Source organism: Coturnix japonica, chromosome 2 (genome assembly GCF_001577835.2).
Source record: "Coturnix japonica isolate 7356 chromosome 2, Coturnix japonica 2.1, whole genome shotgun sequence".
Lineage (NCBI taxonomy): Eukaryota > Metazoa > Chordata > Aves > Galliformes > Phasianidae > Coturnix > Coturnix japonica.
In genome coordinates this window covers 123,059,950-123,085,123 of record NC_029517.1, presented here as the reverse complement: position 1 = coordinate 123,085,123, position 25,174 = coordinate 123,059,950, and the positions used below count along the sequence as shown (strand labels likewise).

At 38.4% G+C, this 25,174-nt stretch overlaps 1 protein-coding gene across 6 annotated transcripts in view; it reads left to right on the top strand.

Moving 5' to 3' along the window:
* The window catches only part of ENPP2 (ectonucleotide pyrophosphatase/phosphodiesterase 2), a 66,731-nt gene that overhangs the window by 22,521 nt on the left and 19,036 nt on the right, over positions 1-25,174 (top strand). For all 6 annotated transcript variants that reach the window (XM_015856200.1, XM_015856203.1, XM_015856201.2 and 3 more), the window contains exons 5-13: positions 59-119; positions 1,341-1,438; positions 2,428-2,507; positions 3,751-3,870; positions 12,166-12,221; positions 14,311-14,376; positions 15,046-15,118; positions 23,437-23,548; positions 24,968-25,093. In XM_015856200.1, coding sequence (XP_015711686.1) covers positions 59-119; positions 1,341-1,438; positions 2,428-2,507; positions 3,751-3,870; positions 12,166-12,221; positions 14,311-14,376; positions 15,046-15,118; positions 23,437-23,548; positions 24,968-25,093 — 792 coding nt within the window. The remainder of the gene's footprint in view (positions 1-58; positions 120-1,340; positions 1,439-2,427; positions 2,508-3,750; positions 3,871-12,165; positions 12,222-14,310; positions 14,377-15,045; positions 15,119-23,436; positions 23,549-24,967; positions 25,094-25,174) is intronic.

Genomic DNA, 25,174 nt, shown 5'->3' with positions numbered 1-25,174 from the left:
TGTATTCACAGAATTATTTATTTATTTTTTCTTAAACTCTGATTTGAATTTCTGGTAGGAGAAACCCACTGGGTGGATGATGACTGTGAAGAGATAAAAACTCCCGAATGTCCAGCAGGGTAAGTGCTTTGCTTGTTACCCTAAAGCCAAGTACAACAAGGACACTGGTCTGGCATTCTGAACATCATGTTTCTGCTTTATCTTTGTAAAGCTTTTGCTGGATGGTTTAGTTGCTTACTTTCCTGTCCTTCACGGTTTGTACAATTGGGTTGTTAATGTGAGCAATGATGAATGATATGGGGGCTTGAACTCTTGTCCTTGGATCACCTTTGATGGGTTTGCCTGCTTTATTTATCTGAGCAGGAAAGATAATTAAACACCATTTAAGACCTTGGGAATTTTTTTCCAGTTTCTCTAAAATTTAGACTGGCTCAGGCCTTTTAAAAATTATTATTATTTTTTATTTTTTGTTATTAATATTATCTTACTAAGTGAAGGGATTTCAAAACTGCAGTGGGTAATAGGCTTGACTTAAACAAACAAACAAATGAAAAGCCAAGAATAACACTGAAAATGGAAGAGGATCTGAAACCAGTTATCTTACTATTATGCTTAAAGGCAAATATCTGCTTAGGTGCTGCACTGGGCTGCAGCTCAGTCTGTGCTACCAGGAGAAGAGTTTGGAGGAAATAGGAGCTCCTGTTCTCCTGGCAACAGTGATGTCTTCTTACCCCTGCAGTGAGTGACCATCACTAAACACTTGAGCATGTCCACCCAGGACACATCTATGCCTGCTTGGATTCAAATCCAAGTAGAAGTAATAAACAAAATATAATAAAATGACATGAAATACCATCATATTTAATATGTGAGAATGGGCTCTGCCTTTTAGAGCTTGCAGCAGATGCCATATGGACTTTTTGTCAAAACAGAAGAGCAGCTGTCCTGAAACATGTGGTTTTTAACTACAGATTGTGTGCTAGGGTGGGTACTAGTGCACACAATTTGTTGTTGTTGTTGTTTTTGCTCTCCTCCATCTCTTTCTGTAAGCATTTGTCTTTTTGAGCTGTGTACTTCTGGCTGCCTAGGGATGATTATTATTTTTTTATGTTGGAATGTAGCCCTTTAGCTGACTGTGACCACAGTCTGAATGTTACTAGGCATGAAGATTATCAGTTTATGCTGATCTGTTAAGTAAGCAAGTAAGCAAAGTAAAAAAGACACATAGCGCATGTGGTAACTGTACTTTAAATTCTCTGGAGTCTCAATTAGCAAGTGAAAATAAAAAGAAATATCATTCTGAAATGCTGACTTATACTCCTGCTGCTTCTGCTTTTTAGCTTCGTTCGTCCTCCTTTGATCATCTTCTCTGTTGATGGTTTCCGTGCATCATATATGAAGAAAGGGAACAAGGTCATGCCCAATATTGAAAAACTGAGTGAGTACATCTGTTTTCATACAATAAACGAAAGACAGTCTCATGCAGTCTGGTTGTTTTCATTGTGTATTGAGTAACAAGAGTCAGCATGAGTCTGGCCTGTAGAAGGGCTCTGCCAAATGCAGGGCTTTTCTGACTCAAAACCCTAATAAAGATTGCATTTATTTTCCATAAAAGCAAATTGCATTAGCCCCCTTAGGTTTAGATAGTATCATCTGGTGGCTTGAAGGACCCTAGCTAAAGCAGCCTACAGCAAAGAGTGAGGAGAGAGCTGCTTTAGGGAGCACAAATCAGAATGGGTGGTGTTAATTTGGTTTGTCAGCAAATAAATGAATCTGCAGTACGTGATAAGTATCATGCCCTTGTATAGGCTAGATGAGATGTGCCTGCAAAATTTTGCACTTCAGTCACAAATGTGAAAGACGTGGGTCCTGGTTTTGTGGTGTACTGGACATGCTGTATGTTTGAACTTTTCAGTGTAGGACGGTAGCTCGCGTACGTGCTCATATCCTTGAAAAGAGTTTTTTTTCCCCTGTGTGTTTGCTGGCCCTTGCATTTGTGTAGCCATTTGGGGAGCTGTGGCCAAAGCCTGTTGTGAAACTCCCGCTTCAGTGTATTTGTCATTTAAAATTAGCCTGTGATTTCTCATGTTCCTTTACTTAACAGCAAGGCACTTCCAATGACTACGAACACTGAAAGGGGGCTAACTTGTAAGGAACAGCAGTCCATGGAATTGTAGCTGGTTTAATAGTACTAGCTTCTCTGTTTCAGCTGTTTACTGTGAAATATAACGTAGCATGTGTGGATTTAGCACTGCAGGAAGACTTGCCAGTGGTCACCGGAGGACGTTCATTTAAATTGGTTAAAATTTAACCACGTTCTGCAGATTTTCAGAATTCAGCATTTTTTAAAAAATATTATTTTACTTTTTCTTTTTTATGTCCCAGAGTTTCACTGTCTAATGTTTGCACTCCCTACTGATTTTTCAGGATCATGTGGAACACATTCTCCTTACATGAGGCCGGTCTACCCTACAAAAACCTTCCCCAACTTGTACACCCTTGCTACTGTAAGTCCTTGGGAAGGATTTTTTGATGATAAAATGTTGCACTTCACTAGAAATGTGGGTTGTGGGAAGCGAGATTTGCTTTTTAAATAAAACTCCTTCACAGTTAATCCTTTTCTCCCTTATGTTAAGTAGGTTTTTGAGGGGTTTTTTTTGGTGTTTTTTTTTTTTTTCCCATTATTTTGAAGTTTTGAGATAAAGCATTTCTCTCTAAAGTGCACAATGTTACAGCTTTCCTGCATTTCCCTATGCTTGTTTGTGCAGTTATTTGTACTGCTGTATAATTACAGGTCATGGTTTTTCTGGGGGGAAAAAAAAACAACAACCCAGAATACAACCAGCAGTTGTTCTTTCATTGGAGGAGCTGAAGTCAGTAGGGCTGACTTAGCAACCTACTTAAAATTTACAGCTGCCGAACGTGTCTGGATGCTACTTTGGCCCTGCACTAAATGAACCATCATTTCCGTGCTCTGGTGGCACAGCTGGTGGCCAGGCTGTCCCCAGTCTGAGATGCAAATGCTGCCATGTGACAATGCTCCTGAAGCAGAAGACTTGTTGCTTTTTTTTTTTTTTTTCCCCCTTCTTTTTCTTCCTTCAGCCTCTGCACAAACCTTAAGATAAAAGAGAGGGACAAACAAGTAGCTGAGCATGGGAGAGGGTGGGAGAGAAAGGGAGAAGATCAGAAACCTCTTAAATTACCTTTACTTCTGGAGAAGTTGAGGTATAAAGCCTTTGGGTTTATATCACTGTTTGGGTGTCTTGCCTCGGTTTCCTCTTAGAAATAGGCACCACGGAGGCACTAGCAAAGATAAACCATTATAAAATGGGAATGCAGGTTGTAACTCTTGCTACTGGAAAATGAATCACTGTTTCCAGAAAGGGAATTGATAAAGAGGAACTCTAAGTTCAAATCAATCTTCATTTTTTTTAATTTTTATTTTTTATTTTTTTGCTTATCTTTGATGGCCTCAGAGCAACTTCTAACCAGTGTGAAAATACTTCAAAGTATCCAGCAGCAGAAGTTTTTGTGCTTTCTTTTTTTTTCTTTTAGCACAATTCAGTCATTTCCTGCTGTTTTCACTACTAAAGCCAATTTTAAATGTGCTTATCTTGAAGTTAAAACCTTTTTTGGTGCACTGTTACAAAGACACCCATTTTAAAATAATTCAGTGGTATTTGCAGGTAGCTATGAGGACTGCATTTATGTGCATTAGGGTTTTACTAATTAATCTACTTCTGCACAAAGGGACTCTATCCTGAATCACATGGAATCGTTGGCAATTCAATGTATGACCCAGTGTTTGATGCCAGCTTCAGTCTTCGAGGGCGAGAGAAATTCAATCACAGATGGTGGGGAGGTCAACCAGTAAGTTTCAGATTCCCTCTTCCTCTCTCCCTCCTCCTTCCCCTCCCCCTGTGCTGTGGAACATGGCCAATAATAATAATTAAAAAAATACATCTGTGAACAATTTGTACCTGATCTCCCCATGGCTGGCCCTGCGTCTATCAATGTAATGTAACATTTTGAGTTGGCCTTTGCTTTTCAGCATAATAAAGCCATTGATTATGGAAAGGTGCTTGTGTTGATAAGTATAAATTAGATGTGGCTAGGAAAAAACCCTCACTTTAGGCAGCAGTTTAACACAAATTACTGTATTTTCGTCACTGTGGCACAGTGTTTCCTTTTCATCATGGGTTTCTCAGGTTTTCATCCTAGTAATGTTCTTGTGGCAGTTTTAGTATTAATGTTCTGTCAGAGTAGCATGGCACAACTTCATAATTATTATTTGTTAAGTCCACAAGTGATTGCTGTTACCTGACATGCTGCAGAGGGTGTAGGAGTTTGTGAATAAATTTATGCCTAGAACACAGCATCAATGGCTGAGCAGAGCTCTCTCTTGAATAAGCACTACAATTGGTTTTCTCCGAGGTCTGAATCCTTATTTTGGGCATGGTAATGGCCTCCTTCTAAGGATTAAAAGAAAGCCCCTTTGCTTCTGCTGAACTTTCTTCTATTACCACATGCTTCAGTGACCAGCTTTAATTTGCCTCCAAATATAGTATTAAATTAAACTAATAAGTTTTATATGCAAGCAGCCAAGGCGCATATACTACATTGATTATTTGGGCACCTAGCATGTAAAAACTTCCTGAGCACTTAAATCAGTGAAATCAGGAAAAGACAGGGAGGAGATCTTATCAGTGCTTACAAATGTATATAAGGTAGGTGTCGAGAATGGGGCCAGACTCTTTGCAGTGGTGCCTAGTGGCAGGACAAGGGACAACAGGCAGAGTTCTCTTCCAGCCTCTATGGTTTTGGGATGGAGGTGGGTATTGGAAGGGGACTGGGAACACCATAGTCTGTCATTGCTGTTTGCTCAAGTGATCAGTGTCATCCTCCAAATCTTTAAGACGTTAATATCCCAGGAGACAAAAGGAAGTTACTTAGCAAGCATGTGCAATTTGTCCACATGTGGTTTTAGTCCTCAAGAAATGCGAGACAAGACCATTTGGAGTTGCAGGCAGATGTCTGGTTGTAGCTGAGCCAGAATGAGGTATTTGTGCACTTGTAAAATTTGTCAGCAGTAATGAGGGGCGTAGCTGCTCCCTCACCCAGAAATGACCTGGGTTAGTTTTTAGCATAGGTTGCACAGAGTACAGAAGGTGATAAAGTCCCAGGCTGTTATCCATCTAGATCTGGGCAAAGCAGCAGGATCAAAACTAGTGAACAGCAGTGAAAGGGTGACAGCAGGTATCTTCTTCCTCCATCGTAGCTACAGCAAGAGCCACACACTGAATGGCATCTGCAGTGTGTTTGCTGCCATCAAACATCAATCACATGGACAGTGCTGTGGGTCAGCTGTTTGATAGCTTGTTAGATAGCTGCAAATTTAATTGTGCATCTCAACCAAGTTTATGTAGGAATAACTCAAACTTACTTTCAGGGACTGTACAAATGTCTCTATTTTTAAACTGCAATATTTTTATAGCCTGTTGATTGCATCAGCTGTCATATTGAGTGGGGGATATTGGGTAATTCTAACACCCACTCATTAGAAACACCTCTGCTATTGCAGAGAATATAAGTAATTCTGGATTGTAAACAAGGGTCATGAAAAATGTCAGCTGAAAAGAGTTCAAGGAAGTTACACAACTGTGGATGACCACATGCTAGAAAAAAATTCTCAGAGGATCGAGGGGACTGTTGTATATATAAGTAAGGATGTTAAAATAGAACAGCTGATCCAAGGAAGTGTTAAAAGAAAAATACAGGGATCAGATAATAAGCTGGAAATCTCCTTGGAGAATTGAGAACATACATAGAGGGACAGCTGTAATTCAGTTCCTACATGTTTATTATGAGGAGAACCTGTAAGTTTGGTAAATGTTACTGAGTGGCCACACTGCCTGGGTAAAGGGAAAGAGAACATTTCTGCAAGAAATATACTGACATAAATGATTCCCTCTCTGCACGTGGAGGAAATGCATGCTTTGCATTCATTATTTGCAGAATCAAGGAGGTGTGAAAATGAGCTACTAAAACTTAGGGGGTAGAGATTTTTATGGGAGGAAAAGTTCTCTCTCCTCTATGTGGATTAGATTCATAGTTCTAGTTCATTTCTAAGTGAATTTCTAATTATTTTTTACTATTTTACCAAAATATCACATTGATTAAAAACTGCCAAAGAAGGATGGATTATCAATGAAAAGAGAGTACAATTAAGGGAGAAGGAAAGAAAAATCTTGCCTGCGTATTGCAATGCGTTATTCAACTGATCTGTTATAGGTCGTGGTCTCAAAGTGTAGTACGCAGTTTTGGAGAGGTACTTGGTTAGTACAGAACAGGGAATTATTATCTAAAACTGCCCGCCTTCCCCAGGAAGGAAGAAGTTGTTACTGGGGTCCCAGCTCCACATTATAGCTAAGAACTGCCTCGAAGAGAATGTCATTTAACGTTAATCATTCCTAAAATACTTCCTTGCTCCTCGATGAGTCTATTGTATATGGTTTGTTAAAATGTATAAGTATATATATGTATTTGTTAAATTACTTGTTCTGATTGTGAGCACTTCGCTAGAAAGCAGCCAAACTAACACATGACATCAGTGGGATCTGACAAATGAGTAGTTTCATGTTTTCACACAAGAAATTGCGAGAAATTTGAGTGTTAGGGAAAGGAGAAGGAGGGAGCAGGTAGCTTTGGAAGTGCTCAGAGGTCCTCTAACTGCTTGTGAGACTTCCTGAAACCTGTTTTTCTGACTTAGTGTATAACTTTTATTTATTATATAAGCTTAAAACCACCTTGTTTTTTAAAAGAAAAAAAAGTGTGTGACAGGAAACAGCTGCATAACCACTCCTTCTTGTATTGCTACAGCTTCTCACAGAAATTGTGAGCATCAGAGCCCCAGTTCTCAAAGGAGAAACTAACTTCACTGCTCATTTTTCATGATGCTGAGACTGTTTTCATCCAAGTAACTTCAATCACTGAAGTCAGCTGCCTAAATTAAGACTCCAGCTGCCTTTGGCTTCTGTTTAGCAGTAGTTTTCCACATTTTGATTTGGCATAGTGAGTTTAAGCTTGCAATACAGGCAGTATGTTGATTTTCTCAGTGATCTTTCATGATCCTTAGAAATAATCCTTTGGTCTCCTTAAGATCAGAAGATGATAGGTATAAAACTGAAGCTTTATCCTCATAAAAGCTGAAGTTAATGAGGATAGAGAGGACTCTTGAGAAGGCTGTCCAGCTTGTATGTGAGTTTGCCTCTAAAAATGCCTCAATTTTCAGAAATATCTTAATTATAACATCATAGAGGGTGGCTTAGGGCACCTTGTATGACACTTTGCTTTCACTTTTAGCATTTGTAAGAAAAAGGGAATATGGCTAAAGCAAGGCCTGTGGGAGTCATTACTCCAATTTTACCTCGCTGGCAGGAAAAGTGAAAAAGATGAAGGAAGGTAACATGTAGCATCACTGCACCAAGTTAATTCTACATGCCTGCACCACTCTTGTTTATGTTTGTTTGGGAGATAGCGATCATCAGTCCTAGACATGGTAGGGATTTCCCATTCATGCATGGCCTCCTCCCAGTTGCAGTGGTGTCTGTGCTACCTCCATTCCTGACATGGGTTTCCTTCCCTGGCTGGCAGCTGTGTTTGCTCATCTCTCAATGAGGCCTGCCCCTTCTGTTGGCCCTGACCTGAGGTGTGCCACTGCTGTTCTTGAATGATGCAACAGGATGCAGGCAGACCTTGAAAATTTATGTACATTCATTCATTCACAGAAGATTAAAAGTAGGGAGATGCTGCGCTGTCTGTGAAGGTTTTCAAAGACAATTCAACAGCCATGTTGAAGAACTCTGTAGTGTCTGTGCAAACACATGTCTAGCAATGGAAAAAAGGGAGAACTTGGGACTTGTGCATTGCATAGTGCACTTCCACCTGAAGCATTGCTTAGCCTCTCTGTTTTTATCAGTAAATAAAGGAGAAAAATAAAGAATAATTGTAGTATCTCAACAAAGAGGATATACTTAGCTTACAGTAGGTGTCTTGTGAGAATCTAGTTAACCATGTATATGGTTTACTGGATGGTTAACTAGATTCTCACAAGAGAATATATATCATGTCTTGGGACGTTTACCACCATACTTGAGTTGAATCAGTGGTTCTGTAATTTACCAGATTCAGATATCCTCCAATTCCCAATATGACACAGTATGAACATGGTATGAACACAGATTAGCAAATCTTTGATGTGTATATATATTTAATTTTAAATATGTATTCCTCTCTTATTTGCTTAAGCAATTTAAATCAGAAATATGGTCTTTTTGTAACTTACAATACTCTAAAATTGTATCCCATCTGAAAGCCAGAGATTCACATCTGATGTAGAATTTTATAGACATCTGTTTAACTAACATTAGCAGTTAAAGGCAATGTGTTTACATATGACAAATAAATTACATAAGTTCTCAAATGGAACCGACCTTGCAATGGGTAACATAGTGCACTTTATGATAAATGACTGAACAGATGTGACAGATGTGTATATAACACATTGCATATACATGCTCAGTACTGGAATATCTAGGATTAAATAATTTAAAGACTGTGACTCTAACCAACAGAGAGGAGTTGAGATAACAGTTTTTATTTAATTCTTGATTTTGACTGTTCCATATGGACATCACCTAATTTTTTCTTCTATATTGTACACTGATTGACTCCATAGACTCATATTAACCTGGAAGAAGCACGAATGACTTGCACTCTGTCTTGAAAGTCAGTGAATTTTTTTAATGACACTGGGAGATGTTCACTGGTGATGAGGCTGTAGTAACAATTTGCCTTGCTTTCCTGCTGGAGTTAATATCCTATAGCTGAGGGTAGGAAGTAAACTTGTGGATAGCCACCAGCTGTTCCAGCTGCCAGTGTTACCTGATTTTAGCTATTCAGTAAAGGGTGTGGCTACCTGGTGGGTTTCTGGTAGAGAAATAGGGTCTGCCATCACTATATTCTGTCACAGCTCCAAAACACACTAGAAGATTGATTTAAAGTTTGATTAATGTATTTGAAAACTCTTTCACCTGGATGACTGCTGCTGTTTCAATGAGTACTGTAATATCATAGAATCGTTAAGGTTGGAAAAGATCTCTGTTATCATCTAGTCCAATCATCAACCCATCCCTCCCATGCCCACTAAACAGTGTCCCTCAATGCCACCCCTATAGGTTTCTTGAATGCCTGCAGGGACAGTGACTCCATCACCTTCCTGGGTGACCTGTGCCAATACTTGACCATTCTTCCTTAGAATGAATGTATCCTAACATCCAACCCAAACTCCCCCCTGGTGCAGCTTGAGGTCATTACCTCTCATCTTAAATGATGTCTCTGCAAATGCTTTGTTATGCATAGTGGCTTTAGGTATGATGGTGAATCATACTGGGACTTATTATTTTATTATTTACAGGATGTCCTGTAGTTTTTCTTGTAACTGTGGGTTCAACCAGTCTCTGCCTGGCAAAGTTGCAAGGAAGTCTTTTCAAACTTACTTCACAGATGTTGCAGATAGATATGGACCATATGACTTGTTGGTCTTTGCTTTTAACAGATCACCGGCAGAGGAAAGTACAACTAGGGGTGATGCCTGCTAAGGTCACCTGGGAGAGATTGTTAGACCCTACAGTCTTATAGAGGAGAAGCCTGAAATAGACATCTATAAGTGATTTCAGCAGTGCTGTCAGGAGCAGCACAGAACAGCCTCAGCTGCTGTGGGTGGAACTTGGCTTGTTTCTTTTAGTTGACAAGATGCAGACTGGACCACCTGTATGTGTGCAGTCCAAAGCATTAGAAAGTCAAACAGATGGTAAAATCCTAAAACTGAATTTCCTGGACTTAGTTTATTGGTACCATCCCAAAGTTATCTGCAAAATTATTTAAAGTTTGCAAGAACACAAACACTTTCAAAGAAAAATAAATCTGCTGCAGCTCTGGAGGGACAATGGTTTTCCAAGTACAGCATAACCAAAGAGCATAACAGCAGTGGAGCTGACACTCATGCTAAATTTATATTTGACCTCTCTCCTCTGCTGTGGTAGGATTCTGCTCTGGGAATAAATCTAAACTGCAATGGAAAATGTATCTGCTTTAAATGTTGACCCCTTTTCATGTGGGAAGCCCCAGAACCACTAATGAGTATGGAGTACCTCCTGTCTTAGTGTGATACAGGGTCTGGTTTAGAGATATATACCCTTTGCTGACATAGATGACACAAACAAGCTTGTGGATATGTCCTTGCATTACAGTCAAACCTCTGACTACAGCATGCAGACTCCAGCTTGAAGGCACCTTTTCTCATCTCTCCTCACATTCACCTGCATCTTTCTATCCTGTCAGTCAGTGTTTGTCCATGAGCATTCCATAACAGTCACTCTGTTGTTCAGTAGTGTCCTGATTCCCAAGTAAAATCATACTCATGGACTTTCTGCTCCTGTTCTTTTTGCATTCATTTAGTAAACAGTCATTTCTGTAGCTACCTTGGACGTATTCTTCCATGAAAAAGAGGATACATTGCCAGAATATTAGGATGTAATGAAAACAACTCATTTTTTTATAGCTGTGATTTTAAATGTACTGGATTGAGTCCTGTCAGATTTGAAGGAATAAAAGATGTAAAGATAAGATAGGAGGTATGTTCATGGCACAAGAAAGGAAAACAGGATAAATTTTTCCATAACTGTGAGCATAACAATATCCAAATTTAATTCCCATTAACTACAGCCTCAGTGTGGAAATGATCTTTCATTAGGCTGTGCCAGATTTAATTCAGTTAAGGCTAATGCATGAATAATTCATACATGACATTTGAATAATGCATGCCCAGATGACAGTTTATAAGTAAGTGCCTGTTAGAGCAAGGTAGAGTGGTCTTGAATGTATTTTGAAGAGGTGATTTAAAGTAAGCCAAAGATTTTTCCATCATTAAGGAAGGGATCCATGTTTTGGCTTAAATGGCCATGAAATGACCATATTGTAGAATGTGTAAATAATGACATGGGAAAGCAATTTTCTAGTGTTTTGCGAAATATTAGCATTTTAGTCATTGCTGCTTTTGAAATAAGTTTTAAAATAATTTGCTAGATCCTTGCGAAGAAACTCAGTCCTACCAGGCTACAAACTGGCCTTTCTGATACTCTGTCATTCTCATTCCCCTGCCTTCTATAGGTATGCTTAGAATAAAATGAAAAGAGAAAGAGGCAATGAGGATAACTACAGGTACGATGTGGCTTTCACTGAAGAAAGACCAGACAAACCAAGGCTATGCTTGCTTGAAAAGTATTAAACAGGGGAGAATATAGTTGTGGTTTCCAAAATAACGAATCTTTTATGGAAGTGGGAAGAGAAAGAATTAATAACGTGTTTTCCCATTATGACAACAGTACCTTAAACCCAGTGACATTGCTAATTTTAAACCAAACAAAACTATACTCATACACTGTGTATCTGTAATGTAGAACATGCTGCTCCCAACTACTTTATAGTCAGAAAAATAGATGAGTTTAAAAAATGAATTCAAAAAACTCTGGAAGATTGTTTCTGTCATTTCCATCCGTCACCACTTTGGGTGAGCTCAAAGACTTCTATGGAGGAACGTGTTCCTTCACACTTTCTTTTTACCACTACTCTGTTTTATTTTTTTATAGTCCTTATCAACACGTTATTTACTGATGGCTACTGATGGTAGAATACATGCAAAGGGGTTCTTTATGTAGACCCTGATGAGTATTGAGCTGTGTTCTTTCCTAGCTGAGTATCCTTCAAAACTTGAACATTAAAGAGCTCAGGTGAGGTATATCTGATTTTTGAAAATTAAATGGGGTGAAATAGTTGAGAAATTTCATTCCACATATCATAATGTTTTCCATTAGAAGTAACAAAGATATTTAGGGGTGAAACTACAGAACATCAGCTGATGCACTGCTACAGAGTCTGTGTAGGCTTGTCACTCCACATGTTCAAATTAGGGATGGAAGCTAAAGCCTGCAATTTTTATTTCTAAGCTCAGGGTAGAAGAATGTGCCTTGAAAACATTTTCTTTTGATTTCACAGGGTCATTAAGGATCTGAACACACTCTAATCCTCTTATATTTTCCTCATTAGATTTGGATTACTGCAGCCAAGCAAGGGGTGAAAGCTGGCACATTCTTCTGGTCTGTGTAAGTGCCTCTGTTTTCTGGAGATTTGTAACTAATAAATCTGAATTAATTCAGTGCAAATGTTTATTAATTGTTTTCCTCACTCTAAACATTCAGTAGCTGCTCAGTTGGAGACTGTACCTGTGAGCCTCTCATTTCATTTCTCAAATGATTCTCATGACTAAAGCTAACTCTACAGTTTGATAAAGGTTTATACACTGATACTTGGCAAGTGTTTGAACTAAAGAAGAGTGACTGTCAAAAACTACTTTCCTTCTGTGTTGTTTTGCCTCCTCAGTATTGCTGGCAAAGTCTTCTAGACTTCTTAGTGTTTGTGCAAGACTTTCATTGTCCTCACATCATGTGATATCAACAACCTAATTCACCCCCTCCTTTTACGTTCCATCCTGGCCTTTGAATAAGATACCTAGTTCCTATTTTTTAAGAGAAAGCCTTGAGGATCTTTGCTCTTTATTCTGTTTTTTAATACTTCTGAATTACTTTCCCTTGTCCCAACTAAGACATATTTTCCTCACTAAAAATGAAGGGGTTTTAATAACTTCTGAGTTCTGAGGAATTCAGATGTATCAGTCTCTCCATTTCCTTTAAGTGGCAAGATTACAAGAGTGAAGAAAATGGTCATACTATCAAGATTAAAAGTACTGATGGGATTTGCTTATTTTTTGGTTCCATTTTGAACAATATTCTTTGATACTCTAAATATCATCAGCATATGGAGGAAATAATAAATGTAGAGTGTATATAGCTATATACCAGGCAGAGCTTTGATCTACTTCTCTACAAAGCACAGACATTTATGTAATACCTAAGCATTACAACTACATAGTAACCATAAGCACCTTGGCTGATCCATATCTGGGGATATATAAAACATTATGGAAAGTAACCAAGGCTGTATTGTAAATATCTATGTTTGTAGGAAGAGAGTGATTCAGCTACTTTACATACAAATGAAATATGTCTTCCTTAATACTGTATTATTTAATTTGGAGTATGGAATGCTTTTGGTGAAAAAAATCTGTAAAAACTCTTTTAGGGAAACAGTGATGTTTAAACACTTCTTTGTCTCAAGTGATGTGTTTTTTAATTAATGAATATTTTTCAATTAGGCAACTAACAGATTTCAAAACAGAAATACTTAACATTATTCTGCCTTATGATATTTCTTTCTCTGCAAATTTTAGTATTATTTCTCATTTTTATAATTGTTCTACAAGTAGAAGTTTTCAGCGTAGATGGAGAATGGCAACAAGTGTTGTACAAACCATTAAGTAACTTGTTTCAAAATGGCATCTGTATTTCTCCATCAAATACACTTCCAAAGAATGCTGAATTTGATCTGCTATGGTGAATCCAAGATGGTTGTACTTGACTCTTTTCTTGGGATTCTGCAATTGAATTTGAAACTACTGATGCTGTCGTATTAAAATACTTGTATGGTCACTGATCAGCAGAGCTTTCTTAAGATGAGATATTTTGAAATGCAACAGCTGTTTACATGTTTAGTTATTCTCATAGCAATAATTTGGCCTCAGCAGCCAAGTGAGATGTCTCAGGAAAACAGTGTACTGTGATTTATCTGTTCTGCAGAGGGAAGTTGTAAATGTTGTGCGAGTCACCATGTTGATGTTTCAGATAGCTCTGGTTGATTTACACCAGCTTAATCCTGTTTGGTTACAATGGGAGTTTTTCCAGTGTCTGTAAGACTAGCATTTACACTTGTACTGACGTGAGAAATGTCATGGTTTTCACTCATGCCAGCTATCCAATGGCAGTGCATAAAAGCAGTTCATTTGGGTTAAAGATACCAGAATGGATCTTTAGTCACTGCTATTTGAATAGTTTGGTTTTCTACCTTCAGTTCTGACTCCAGTTACGATCTATTAATCCAATTTATTTGGAGATCAGAAGTGACTACTTGCAAAATAAGAATCAGTACCAAACAAGAAACAAGATGCAGTATACTAAAAGGAAATGACATTATTATGATTGATGACAGCCATGTTAGAATCAGTTCATAGCAGGTCTGTTTTGTTGTTTTTTTTAAGGTCGGATAAAAAAGCTTATTTTTTTATGTTTTGTGGCCTAGGGTCATCCCCCATGAGCGCAGAATACTAACAATACTGCAGTGGCTGACCCTTCCGGATAACGAAAGGTAATTCAACCTGCTGTTGTTTAGTTACTAGCTTATACTCTCTTCAAAAATAATTGCAAAAGAGCAAGGGGAAGCTTAATTTTGTTAAACTATCATTGATTTGGGGATTTGTTTTGATTTGTTTTGAATGGTTGGCTTTGTTTGTCCCAGCCTTTAACCATCTCAATTTTGATTCTTAATAAGTGTATGGTATGAATTTCTTTCCTATCTAGAAGCATTTAATTGCATGGAGTAACATGGATAGTTCTTAGCCTACTGAGTCTAATATGGTTTAACAACCCTGTAGACAGTGGCAGTTGCAGCATTGGACCCTGAGGACAGGGAAAATTTTAAGATTTTAATGATGGCTATTTTTTCCATACGCAAGTTTGCACACGCTGCTGGCTGCTAAGCTCTGGAGGGCTACTGTTGTGATCCTGCTTACAGAACTAAGAATGTGTGTGTCCTCAGATGGTACCCTGGGTGCCTCTCGGCATGTGTCCTGGGACTTAATCAAGCTGTAGAACAATTAATTGCTTAATCATACCATGGAAACATATGACTGAGAAACAATTCTCTTTAAAGCCAACTCTCATTGCAAGGTTGGCTTGATTTGGCTTGACCTGGCAGGTTTGGGGCTTTTTGTTGTCAAATGAAAGCTGTCCTGAACAAGGCCTTTCTTTCTTTCAGGCCTTATGTTTATGCTTTCTACTCTGAGCAACCAGATGCTGCTGGCCACAGATATGGTCCTTTCAACTCAGAGGTTAGTAGAGATTTTCTTCTGTAGGAAAAGCACACATCTCAAATGCATTTTTAGAATAACTGCTGCTGTTGAGAAGTAATATTTTTAGCAACTTTTTTCACCCATTTCTGTAGTATGCATCACCTCTGCCAGAGAAAGCAAAACTATTGTCTAAGGATTTATCTTGTGATATTTAGTTCTGAGAAGGAACGGCCCGTGCCTTTCGTATACTGTTTCCCTTTGTGATATGAAAATGCAAATGGAAATCTCTCTTTGGCAAAGATGAGATTATAATTGGGTGCGACGACAGAATTTAATGTTCCTCAAACAGTTTATCCTTCTTAAACATAATAAAACTATAATGCAGAAAATACTAAGGAAAAATGCAGAGAAGAGAAAGGCTTATTTAAAGCTAACGGCCTGCAGTAGCCAAAGTAATAATTCTAGTCTGTCATGAGCTGTAAAAAGCTGCTATTTCCAGTTTCATATAGACCCTAGAGGATTTCTGATAGTTTTGCCAATACTATTCCCTCAGGGCTGGGCTGTTGAGTTTGGAAAAGATTTTGAAGCATTGTAAGGTATTTTAAAGAAAAATTATGTGCCAAACACTGCAGTAGTTTAACCCCTTGTTTGGGATTCAGATTGCCAATGAGTACAGCTTCTCTGCCAGCATGGTCCAGGTTACAAGAACTTAAAGACTGTGTGGTTGTCTGGGATTTGTGGAGAGGGAAAGTAAGTTCTGTGCCCAAATGTCTTACTGCTTGGGGTGGCTGGGGGCTGAACATCTGGCAAAGCTCCTCTAGTCTCAGTAGAAACATATGCCTGTAGGTTGCAGTCACAAGACTTCAGTTTTCATATGTGCTTTTTAAAGGGTAAACAAATGTTTTCAAATCTTTGAAAACTGAGGAGTAAATTTACCCTTTGGAAAGTAATACCAATCTTCCTGAGCCGTCAGTTACCAAGCAGATGTTTCTTACTTGTTTGCTATACATCTGGTAACTTCCTCTACTGGAGAACTGAGCGAAGAGAAGCAACATTAATCTTTTTTAATATACTTGAATTATTTGGGGCTATTTAAACAAATTTACAGTGATTGTGGATTTGCTGTGAGTAGCATCCCTTCTGGAGCAGCTTTAGCCATGGTCCTAAAAGGACCATTAGCTGTGAGGAGCCAATGCAAACCATCATTAAAACACCATACTGGACAGGAAGATAAAGTCCATTTTATGGATATCCTGAGGTTAAAATATGCCAACACTCCTGCTAAATTGATAGGCATTGATATGTTTTCTTGTTGTCATCTGACTCAAAACAGGGGAGGTATCTGACTGGGTCAAGCAAGAGATGGATAATGAGAGCTGTCTGGTTCAGATGCAGTTCAAGGATACACTAATTAATGATGCTTTATAGTTCCTCTTTTTGAAGTACTGCAAGTGTGTGGCTTATGACTGACAACTGTAATTTTATTTATCTGTAGATGACTGCTTCCGTCTGAGCAGAGTTGTGAGGCTCTATCCATGGACTTAAAGGACAATATAAAGAAGATGAAATTGAATTTGTTCTTTACATTCCAGCTTTTAACAAACTAGTTTAGCACTTTATGCTGAGTAATGTAGATTCAGATTGATCAGAAGTGTCTAAAAAACAAGGTGTAATTGTATAATCATAGGAAAAATCCCTATGAAAGCAAAAGTCCCTAAAGGCCTTTATTGCTTGGGGGTTCTTCTGGATGGTTATCCGAAGGCTGACATCTAATTCAAGTTCTTAATAAGCATGAATTAACAGCTTATAAAATTTTTACAAATAATTGACTTGTGCCATTTGTGTTAAACATTAGAAGAGCTTGAAATTGATTTCTAGCAAATCGAGAACAGACAGTTTAGCAGATGAGCATGTGTGGGTTTGGAGTTCAAAGACTGGCCACAACCTTCTGAATGGAAGTTTAAGTAAATCAGTGCTTAATCAGCTGTATAAGTATATAGATGCTGAGGTTTCTGAGGGATCTCATTCAGGACAGAGAAGCTGGGAATTGTTTTATGTTGTTTCCCTTGACACTTTGTTTTCAATATTATTTTTAGGAGCTACAAAATTTACATGAAACAGCTGGGAAGGAGTCCTCAAAGGGACCCTGTTCAGTTGCTTCCTAGATACTGAGAGCATGACCTCCCTATGCAGTCGTTCTTTCCTTGTATACAGCTGGCAGTGGATGGACAGTTGGAGTAACTCTAACCACTTCATTTTTCTTCATGCAAAGGCAGATCAGGCCAACACTTATGTTTGAAGCAACCCTATAACAATTATCTGCTATATTTAAGATAGGCTTTTTACTTCTTTTGAAGAGTCGAAGTTTCATGCTGAGCTTTTGTAGCTGCATATGGCAGCTTGAGAAATTGTTTCATACCGCAGAAAGTCCGTTAGACAATTGGGTGTTTATTAGAGCTTCTTACGCCAAATAATATTCTAAATGTTTTTCAAATGTATAATCTTGAAGGTTAAATAGCACCCACGGCCAATAATCTTCAGCTTCCAAACTTCAGCTGATAGCACTTAGAGCTTCAGAGGATGTACACAACAGCCTATGTACAGAGTTAAAAGCAAGGATTAAAGGGAATTAGAAGCATTTAAGGTCTATTGGGTGAACTGCCAGCGTTGTTGGTATAAGTGGAATACATATTGTGGTCAACGTGCACTACACTAACTTCGCATGTTCTCTAACATTATGAATTTCAGTGTAAATGGAATTGATTGTCTAAGTAGAGTTTTTTGTTTGTTTGTTTGGAGGGACGGAGGGACATGAATGAACTTCTCAGGAATCATAATAATGGATTCTGCTGCATTTTCAGGGGCAGTTATGCAAGTTATCAAATACGTGCTTGCTCTTCATTTACTTCTGCAATTTTTTTTCTTTCCCTCTGTGCTTCTGCAGTTGAACTCTGGTATGTTGGTCCATCTGGGTCAAGAAGCAGAGCTTTGGCTGGCTAGTTACTCTTGTGATGTTACAGTCCCCTTCTGTAAGCAGGGAGGGATTTGTTTCCCTCCTCCATAACTCTTCTGACTTTTCAAGCAAAACTAAGATTTGGCTGGTTAATAAGAACTTGGCTTTTTTAATTATTATTATTGTTATTTTAATCTTAGCTAACTTTTATATTTGAAAGTAAAACTTCTAGATGTATACTACTGAAAGAGCTCTAAAACACATCGAAATCTGGCATTGCTACACTGTTCCTGCTGCTCCTCTAACATGCTGTCTTGAGACGGCCGTTGTCAGTGTTCAGACCTGGGTCTCCTACGCTCGCGTGTTTCTGGCATACTGAAGCTCTGTCTGAGCGCGTTCAGAGAGAGTAAAATGAGAATCCTTCCTTTCCCTGCCGCTCCTCTCATCAGGACTGCACAAAGCTTGAAGCGTTTTAAAAACAGAAAACTCTGGTGCTGCTTTATTAAAATGCCTTTCTGGAGAGAGACGAATGAGACTGGACTAGAATCTCCTTTCCAGCTGCTTGCCTTGGAAGCAATGAAACAGCATGGCAGATGGTAACATCCCCTTCCTCCCCTTCCTTTTTTACGTTGCTCTGTTACTGAACAACTGTGAGAAGCTGACTAAACACGTAGAAGTAAAATACCATCATAAACCACCGACTCTTCTCAAGCCCACTCAGCATGCTCCGTTGTGTGCAGCATATCTTAGTAAATATCTCCTTGTAGGCATCATCTGTCACTGCTTTGTATGCAATCCTGAGCAGTGCCAAGAGCCTGTGACTCATGTAAAGCCAGTGAGAGTGGTAAAGTTTTAAATTACAAGTGAATTGATTAATGAGATGGTAGTTTTTTTACCAGTTATGTCTTAAAAGGTTTTTCCCCTTCTGTTAGTATATCCAGATATTTGTGCACTTATGAACTGTTATCCACATGAGATATCATTCCAAAAGTACTAAGAAAGTTAAATTTTCAAGTTGCCCAGAAAGCTGCTAACGAGGCAGGTGCTGCTTTCAAAGGCTCTGCCACTAATAAATATGCCCTACCAAGCTGATAGGAAGGATGCAAGCTCCAAGCTAACCGAGTCTCACCTTTACCGCTTCATTCTGTAGAACTGCAGTCCCCAGTACTGATTAATGGGACTCTGGTGATTTCAGTGGGGCTTATAGCCTGGCACACAATGCTAATGCTACTGATGAGAATACCGTCACCTATTTGACTAAAAATGTGCATGAAAAATCTTGCAGAAAACCATTTGGTTTGGACAGGCACTAGTACGGATACCTGAAACACCCCCCAAGTGAGATGCATGTCCACCTGCCTTCTGCCCCAGACAATCATGACATTTTATGCAGAGATTTTTACTAAAATTGAAACTAAGTTTACTTCTGATTATACTAATGAATTGACTCTTCATCAGTTTTGAAAAATAATACTCATAGCTATATATTTGCAAAACCAGAAGCCCCCCCTATTTTCTGAAACACCAATTTCATTTGCTTTTATGCCATCTGCTCTTGTAACTGCTGTTCTGCTTTTGGTACAATTTGGTGTATTCCTCCTTAAAGAGAGACAGATGCTAAATTGTCCAAATGCCTGAATTTTTGAAAAGGCCTCCAGTTATGCATAAGGATTAGCTGGCACAGGTGGCTTTGCTCTTTGATGTGAGTCAAGACAGGCTTTTTTTCTGAGTCCAGACATCTCTCCCCGCCAGTACAGGAGAGTAGTTATGGCTCCCCTCTTACTCCGCCTAAGAGACCTAAGAGAAAGCTTCCTCCTAAGAGGAGACAGGAAAGACCAGTTGCAGCTCCAAAGCAAGGAAGAAGAAAAGTACATAGAGTGGATCAGTATGCTGCGGAAGCTCGTCGGAAGAAAGTAAGTTTACACATATTCCAAAATTCTATGATGCAAGTGCCACTTTTTGGGCACTTCTCTAGCTTTACCTTTTTCAACTTCAGAATCACTCCGTGCTTCAGGTTGGGACTTTGCAGACAAAACTTCTGTAAATGTACTGAAGGACAGAAAGGAAAGCAGCCAAAGCAGACCAAGTCTTCTGGGAGCTGTTTTTCTTGTTTCAGACTGTTTGCTTTAGGGAAAGTCATCTTAAATCCTCTTATGATTCCAGCCATCAGCTGGAGGCAATGTCAGATAAATCCATGGGAAGGCAGTAGTAGTGCTGCCAGCACTCATTAACTTCCCAACTCTTGGGAGCCTGGTGACTATTTGAGACTCTATGTCTAGTCCTCTGCATTCTGGAGACATCTTGAAAACATGACTCATAAAATCTAAAAGGGAAAGAACTTGTAAAGTTGTTTCAGAAATAATTACTTAAAAACTAGTTAGTGACTTTGGAGTGCAAGCAATTCTTGATAACGTGATTTCCAATTGCAATGTATTTGCAATGGAAATGGTGCCTAAGTCTGTTTTCACTGGGCAAATGTCAGATGGGAATTGCTTTACTAGGAAAAGACGGGAGAGAACAAAAAAGCATGTTCCTTATTATACTGTCATTCTCCACCTGGCAGTAAGTAAACACGCTGTCAGGGGTGGTAGGCCGCTTCAAGATTTCTTTCATTTCAGAATTTTAAGCAAATAATACAGAAACATAAACAACCAAAATATTTCTCCTTTAGGCATCAAACAAGAATCCTGGCATGCTCCACTGTTTCCTAAAAAAGCTATAGGCACTCTTCTCAATGACATTTTTGGGGATGTTTTTAACTTGTTCCAGGATTGAACTTAAGTAATTGTTTTGAGACAGATTTAGGAAGTGTGAAGGGGCAGACAGGGACGCACAAAGCTTCAAGAACAGTTAATACAGATTCTCTTGAGAGGAGAACTTATAGCAGTTGTGATGATATTGCTATTACTCATTAATTTACCATCCCAAGTTTTAGCCCTCTGACACAAACCTGTAGTATTCCTACTGATGTGAGCACATACAGCTCACCTTTGTTTTCCATTCTGTGAATGAAAAGGTCGTACAAACTTCTTATACCTCTTCTTATCCTTAATGTGAGTTTATCAGTATTATTCTGAGAAACCCAACCTAACAAAACATGTTACATGATGTTTCTCATCTAATCTGCGAATTCATCTTCTGGTGCTGATCAGCAAGGATGGAATACAGTGCAGATCGGATTCTACCATTTAAAACAAATAGTGACATTTCTTCTTCCTCCTAACAAGGCTTTTTGAAAAGGAAAACTCAAGAGAGACTTCAGTTGTGATCTGTATGATCTGTATGATTCAGATCTCATACTCAGTGTTTTTGTAACAATACAGCCCTTTAGTACTTAGATATCCATATATCTTGAAAGACGATATGCTTTCATACATCTTCTCAAAGCCCTCATATCAAGATTTTGGGTGAAGAAAGGTGTATGCAAGACTTACTTGTTCACTGGTAATTCTTTGGAAGTTGTGCCTGGGGAAAAACATGAGCTGAACTTCAACACAAAAAAAAAACTTGCCTGAATATGCCACCTACAGCCTTAAGTTGCAGAGACCACCTGAGGAACAGCCTGAATGTAGCAGACTAATGAAAACTAAGTGAACTTAAAAAAAAATAGAGGTGAAGTCGTATTACCAAGGACTGTTCTCTGGGCTACTCTGAACACAGTCAAAGTAGTACAAAAAGAAAGATGAGTCGTGGATTTCATTTTTTTTTTTTTTTTTTTTTCTTTTCATGTGTGTCTTGTTTATTTTAAGAATGGACATTTTCATTTATTTTACTGTTTTATACACTTTCAGAAATATCTGCAGACTTGCAGATGAAATTAGGAAAGAGGGTAGTTAAACATAATTACCATTAATCATGAATTCTTGAAATCTCTGGAAACCAGCTGACAAAAGTAAACATTAAGGGGAAATCCACCTGGCTTTCCAGTTTCCCCAAATTAGCCTTGGATTCAGAGTAAAATTGAATTTCCTTATATGATTGATGTTGTGCAAATAGAATTTCATAAAAAGTGTGCTCTCAGTCATTGCAGAGTTGATAGTGAGAAAGTGCTGCTGCAAGAGGCAGTTTTTTTGCCTTTTTTTCCTTTCACTTTTTTCAGGTTTAACTTGAACTGTTCCATGGTTTTAACAAAACCAACTTCTTAGTCTTTCCTGATTTCAAATATTTCAAAATATCACCTGTTACTTGGACATCTTACATAGGTTGTCAAAACAGTTCCTCCTGTTTTCCTCTCCCACAGGTCACTTTTTTGTCTACTTACGGTGCCAATTAGGAGATGACATTTTCCCATCTTATCTTCTACGCTATCAGACTTGTTTAACATCCATCCCTTAATAATTCAGGCAGAGGGAGAAGTTCCGAACTATTGCTTTCTGGGTCATACTAAGGTGGTGGTTCTTGTCAGAAAATTATGCCAAAATTTTGTTTTTTCTCATACAAAATTTGTCAGCTTTCTGTTTTTCATTGGAAGGATATTTTGTTCTGCATATTTGTACCAGCCAAATCAAACTGTCTGTATACATGACAAGATTTGCTTTCTTCTAAAATCCAAGTCTTCTGCTTTACTTTAAAACATTTACCTTCTCCTTTCCACCCAGTAAAAATGTTCTGTTTTCTTATACCTAAAATCACAGTCCTGTTAGTATGTTTTGGTGTTTTCTCTTTTCTTTCTAAAAGAAGCTTGAATTAAGAAATCATGGTACCATATCTGTCTTCTGGGACATGCTGACACTTTTGCCAAAACTGTCACTTGAGATTTTGGAAACTGTTGGCTTTGAAGATGAAGAATGCTCCCTCCAAGCTCCATGTGCTACTCAAGTGTCTTCCATGTTATCATTCCAGTATCAGATGTCCCTTGAAGTAAATTTCACTAACTAATTTGGTGTATGAATCCTAAATCCAGAGCTTCATTTCATGTTTTGACTAAACCATTCACATAAAATAGCCATTTACAAGGAGCTGGTTATCTGTAAGAAGCAAACTGAAATTCAGTCTCACATGCATTTTTCTAGTATTTTTGCATCACTTTACAAATGCATGTATGTCACTGGGAGGCCCAGGATCATCCATAAAGATCTTCTGCTGTCTTGTTGTCACACTTGGGCTTTCTTATGTTGCAGTAGATATTTAGTGCCTGATCTAGTGGTTGGCAACCCAACCTGTGACAGAGGGAGTGGAACTAAGTAATCTCTGAGGTTCCTTCTGACCCAAGCCATTCTATGATTCTACGATTAAAATGGAAATAGTACAGTAATTGTAGTCTTAACAGCTCAGCCAAGGTTTTGCCTCTTGACCTGGATGTTATCACATCAGAGTTCTGCCAAAGGACCTTCACATGTAGTAGAAGGAGGAACATTACAATGACAGTTAACTTTTTTTGTCTCCTTTCTGCATATTTGTACAGATGATGGTAAATCCTCTGAGAGAGATTGACAAGACAGTAGGACAACTAATGGATGGACTGAAACAACTGAAACTACATCGATGTGTCAATGTCATATTTGTTGGTGATCATGGTAAAATAAATAAATTCTTCATCAGTACATGAAAGCTTGCACAATGTGGCTGTACATGTGATAGGCAGCTTAAATGAAAGTTCGGTTCAAGCTACTTTTGTGCTGATTTTTCCCCCCAGTAGTTTAAATACCAAACCATAGCCAGACAGTGTAGACTGGTAACTCTATTTTCCTGTTAATCGTCATTGGAGGATACTTCTCTTTCACATCAGAGATCTGGGTATTTATATCTCCATTTAGTGTTTCTCAAAACTTAGCATTTTCAATATGACATTCAAGCATAACTCTCCTTGCATTTATTGGAACACCATTACGTGCCTAAAATTATCTTTTTGTAAGTTTTTGTAGTAGAAAACAATTTAATAGCATTTATCCCTTTTTGTGAGGAGTGGAGTATAAAAGCAAGACATTTCTTGGCAATCAATGAGACAAGTTATTCTAGTAGGAGAAAGACTAGTATCTGTAAGGAGCTGTGTCCAGCATCAGTAGAAAATGTCATCAAAGTAATGGAGGAAAGTGGAAAAACAGTCAAAAGTTATTTTCAGATCAGATTAAGAGTCACCAGAAAGCAGACATACTATTGGTAGGTTGTTGTTGTTCTTAAGTCAGATGAATCTTTGCAATGAGAATAAATTGCAAAGCCAAAAAAAATTTTATCAAGTGATAAATGTGACCGTGTTTGAGAGAAACCTGCTTTTTTTTGTACCATTTTAGCAGTGCTACCGAAAGTCACAGATTAATCATGCGTTTGTAAGGAATTCTGTTCTGTGTAAGTCTTTGTCTAGGAACGTCACACAAGAACGGCTAAACGAGCAATAAAATGGAACATGCCTTCTTTCTGGCCTTGGGGAGAGGAGGTTAAGGGGCAGGAAGAATTTCCAGGGGAGGTAGTGCTGTGCTGAACTGACTGTGACTGGCAACACATTCCTCCCCACCACAAGCGACTGTAGGAGAGAACTGTTTATCTGTGGCTGACTTAGAACAGACCACCAACAGACAATACCTTTTGTGTATGACTTCTCTTAAAATCCTTTGTTTAAAAAGATTCAACACCCCCAAAGTAGTACACTAAACTAAAAACAGACTCTGATTTTTCCATGAGCTCAGTCTGAAGATGTGTCAGTGCACACATGGTGGATGTGGTGCCTGTTGCTTCAGTGTTCAGTGTTGAGACTGGTATTCCTCTAGTGTAGGCAAGTACTAAAATCACCCTTAATTTGGCTTCTATCGGTGTCTGACATTGAAACTAGATGACTGGAAAAAACAAGAATAAGATGTGTCACCCAAAGGAAAAGAATACACAGCCTGGATGTTTTGTTATTTTTCTTGTTTTGTTTTTTAATTTTTTCTTCTTTCTGTGCTGTTTTGGAAAATGTGTTTATTCTCAAGCTGGTTTAAACTTGTATTTTCCTTCTGCAGGGATGGAAGACACTACTTGTGAAAGAACTGAATTTTTGAGCAACTATCTGACCAACGTGGAAGATATTATTCTGCTGCCCGGATCTTTAGGGAGAATTCGCCCTAGGTCTAGCAATAACCTAAAATGTAAGTCAACTGTACTTTTTATGTTCTGAGAACTAGACTCCATCCTTTCCTCAGGATGAAGTACTCCAAAGGGTGTATGTC